Here is a 3337-nt window from a genome sequence, read left to right on the forward strand (position 1 = left end):
AGAATGGGCAATTACTGACAAAGTCACATGCCTAGTAACAGATGGGGCTGCCAATATGGAGACTTGTGCAAGGGAGCTACGACTCAAACATACCATATGCATAGCTCACACCCTGAACTTAGTGGTGAAGAAGGCCCTTGACCAGACCCCTGAGCTCTCTGCCATCTGAGCCAAGTCCAGGAAGATCGTGGGATATTTCAGGAGCAGTACCACTGCAAAGGTAAGATGCCTTAATTACAGTTTCTTTAATGCTACTTAAGTGTGTAGTTCTGCTCCCTTGACAATCTAATGTATGCTTTTTTAATTGTATTTTGTAAGGAGAGGCTTTCAGTGGTGCAGGAACAACTAAGGAAGTCTCAACTCAAACTAATACAGGAAGTGGAAACCTGCTGGAACAGCACTTATAATATGCTGGAAAGACTGTTAGAGCAAAGGGAGCCAGTGGGTGCTTTGGCAAGTCTCACAACAGACATCCCACCTGTTTCATCCGAGGAATTTGGTATAATTTCAGAGTGTCTGGTTGTCCTAGCACCATTTAGCGATGCAACCACTGAGCTCTCTCAGGAAAAAAGGGTGTCTGGGTCAAAGGTCATACCTTTGCTCACTATGCTGGATCATTGCCTCAATGAACAAATGGAAAAATCACCATCCATTGGGTCTTCTCTGGCTCAGAAGCTAAGGATGCTATTGAGAGAGAAGCTGGATAAAATACAAACCATGAGCATTATGTTCCTTGCGACACTGCTGGACCCAAGGTTCAGAAAACTCGGGTTACTCAGCCCTGCAAAAGCTAGCGAAGCAGAAAAAAGACTGAAAGCAGAATGTGCTTCCGTAATGAGGGCCTCCACCACCTCCTCTTCCTCCGCACCACCACCACAGCCATCAACGTCAAAAACTGTTGAGGCTGTTTCCCACGGTACTATTGTTATTGCATTTGAGTTGCATTTATATAAACTGATTGTTGGGATGTCCTCTGTATCTATTATTGTACGATCTACTGTACAATATAAAGCGCCTTGAGGCGACTGTTGTTGTGATTTGGCGCTATATAAATAAAATTGGATTGAAAATTGAATTGTTAGTATCACATAAAACTCTCCTTATTGTTTAGGTAACAACCTGTGGCGTCGCCTGGATGAAAGTGTCAGGCAGACACAGACACAAAATGTGACAGCAGACGCGAATATTGAGGTCCAACGGTACATGATGGAGCCAAATATTGGAAGGCTGGAGGACCCCCTTAAATACTGGGAGAGACAAAAATATGTCTATCCTCACTTATATAAGTTAGCACTGACATACCTGTGTACCCCTGCCTCATCTGTGCCCTGTGAGCGAATGTTTTCAAAAGCAGGGGAAATATTGTCCAAAAAAAGAAATCGGCTACGACCTGCCACAGTGGAGAAACTGTTGTTTTTAAATAAAAACCAATGATGTGTCCCCTAAACACTAATCACTGTCCATACCTCAACGTTACAAAAGCACAACCACTGTCCATACCCCAACCACACCTCACCTCACAGTAAATGATCATTTCCATTTTAAGCATTTCCAAATAATCATTTTCCATACTGCCAGTATAAATATACACAGTATGCTGCCATCACTACAATATACATGTTTTACACACTCCTTTTGTTGTTGACATTTACAGGCTGTGTGCAAAATGCCACACTCTTCAAATTCATGCCAACTAATATTTTTATGTCCAGTAGATGTCCTACTAGAGCTTCAAGACGCTTTGCGCTGGGATGAACCAATTGGATGAAAGGCTTCAATGTACACTATTTTTATTAATAGAGATTTCGCTACTGAGGTTAAACATGATATATAAGTCACTTAGATCACTTCTAAATGTTAATGTTTGGTTTATTTCAGTGTTTTATTTGTTCCTGAGTAAACCGGTTTGGCTGTGATTAAAGTTAAGCTTCATATACTCACAGTTAAATTAAGAGGGGACGGCAGTAAAAACTCCAGACCTGTGACATCATCAAGTACGCTGGTGTTCAAGTACATCATCAAGTACGTGGTCTGTCAATCTCTATTGAGATTGACAGACCACGTGACTTTCGCGCATTGCATGCCGGGAACTCGTGGCAAAACAATCCAAGTACCGCATCAAATGCAAACTGCGGTCAAGTGAGCCGTCACTTACGAAGTCACAGTCAAGCTAGCCGCACCGCCAGCCGCACCTAAAATGTTGTTGCACTACTCTTACACATATTACGGTATGGGTGCCGACTGGCTTAGAAACGCAGTCTTTTGTATCCTGACACTATTTTACTTCACAATCCACTCCCAGTTTTGGTGTATCCCCACTTTTCCCCCTGTGATCCACAGCCCAAATTACTGTATGATTCAGAGAAAATTAACAATAAAATTTACCCAATATACTCTACTGTACTTTTAATATCATCTTTGAGCTCAGATTACAGGAAAACTGTAAGAGGTGATGCAGATATTTCACTCTGCACCCTGTGATCCACAGCCAAATTTACTGTACGGTTTTTGAGAATGCTGTGTTAACAGAGTATGACAAAGGCTAAGAAAATATACTGCCTAAAATAATATCAAATTTAAACAACAAATTACAAAATTGCCACATCTGCTGTTATTACCATGTGTTCGATAGAACATTATTTAGTCATAGAAAATACATATCTGTCAGGATTTGTGTCGTGGATGAGAGAAGGAGGACCCAAACGCTGGACTCACAGGTAGGTAGGTGAAGGTTGGTGTTTATTGTCGATGGAGTGAACAAACAGAACAGAGGTAGGAAATGGCTGGCTGGCTGGATGACTGACTGAATGACTGAAGGACTGACTGACTGACTGACTGAAAGACTGAATGGCTGGCTGACTGAACGCAGGCAGAAACGACAACATAACATCAATGACACGACAATGAACGAGTGGAAACACAGGACTTAAATACACAGACTGATGAGGATGATAATGAGAGACCGGTGAGTACACAGCTGAACTAATCTGGTTAATAACACAAGAGATGAGCTGACACAGGAAAAGCAGGAAGTGAGAACATTGATGTGGCACCATAACCTAAATGTGACAAAACTGAAAACACTGGGTCACTGACCCAGGAACCCTGACAGTACCCCCCCCCCTTTCAAAGGCCGGCACCCGACGGCCAAAAGAGAAAAAGACCAGAACAGGGCGGGCGGAGGGGGCCCAGGACGGAGGGACAGAGTCCACACAGAGACAGTTCAGGTGGGCGGTCATGGGGCCCATGTCCGAGACGAGACAGTTCTGGTGGGCGGCCGCGAGGAAGGCAGCGGCGGCCACTGAGCAGGTCCGGTGGGCGGCCACGCCGGCGATGA

General features: G+C 43.8%; 1 protein-coding gene across 1 annotated transcript; it reads left to right on the forward strand.

Moving 5' to 3' along the window:
- The first annotated feature begins 288 nt into the window (after positions 1-288).
- LOC146580321 (zinc finger BED domain-containing protein 4-like) lies at positions 289-2546 on the forward strand. Its single transcript, XM_085268051.1, has 2 exons — positions 289-916; positions 2530-2546. The coding sequence occupies exons 1-2, from the start codon at positions 289-291 to the stop codon at positions 2544-2546; spliced, it is 645 nt and encodes a 214-aa protein (XP_085124177.1).
- Positions 2547-3337: the final 791 nt, after the last annotated feature.

This window comes from Mchenga conophoros, linkage group LG3, assembly GCF_057382185.1.
Source record: "Mchenga conophoros isolate Kocher_MC1m ecotype Shallow Benthic linkage group LG3, M_conophoros_male_GT1.1, whole genome shotgun sequence".
Classification (NCBI taxonomy): domain Eukaryota; kingdom Metazoa; phylum Chordata; class Actinopteri; order Cichliformes; family Cichlidae; genus Mchenga; species Mchenga conophoros.

Bases quoted from the DNA above. Each gene is read 5' to 3' on its own strand.
- LOC146580321 (XM_085268051.1), top strand. From the start codon at position 289: ATGTATGCTTTTTTAATTGTATTTTGTAAGGAGAGGCTTTCAGTGGTG.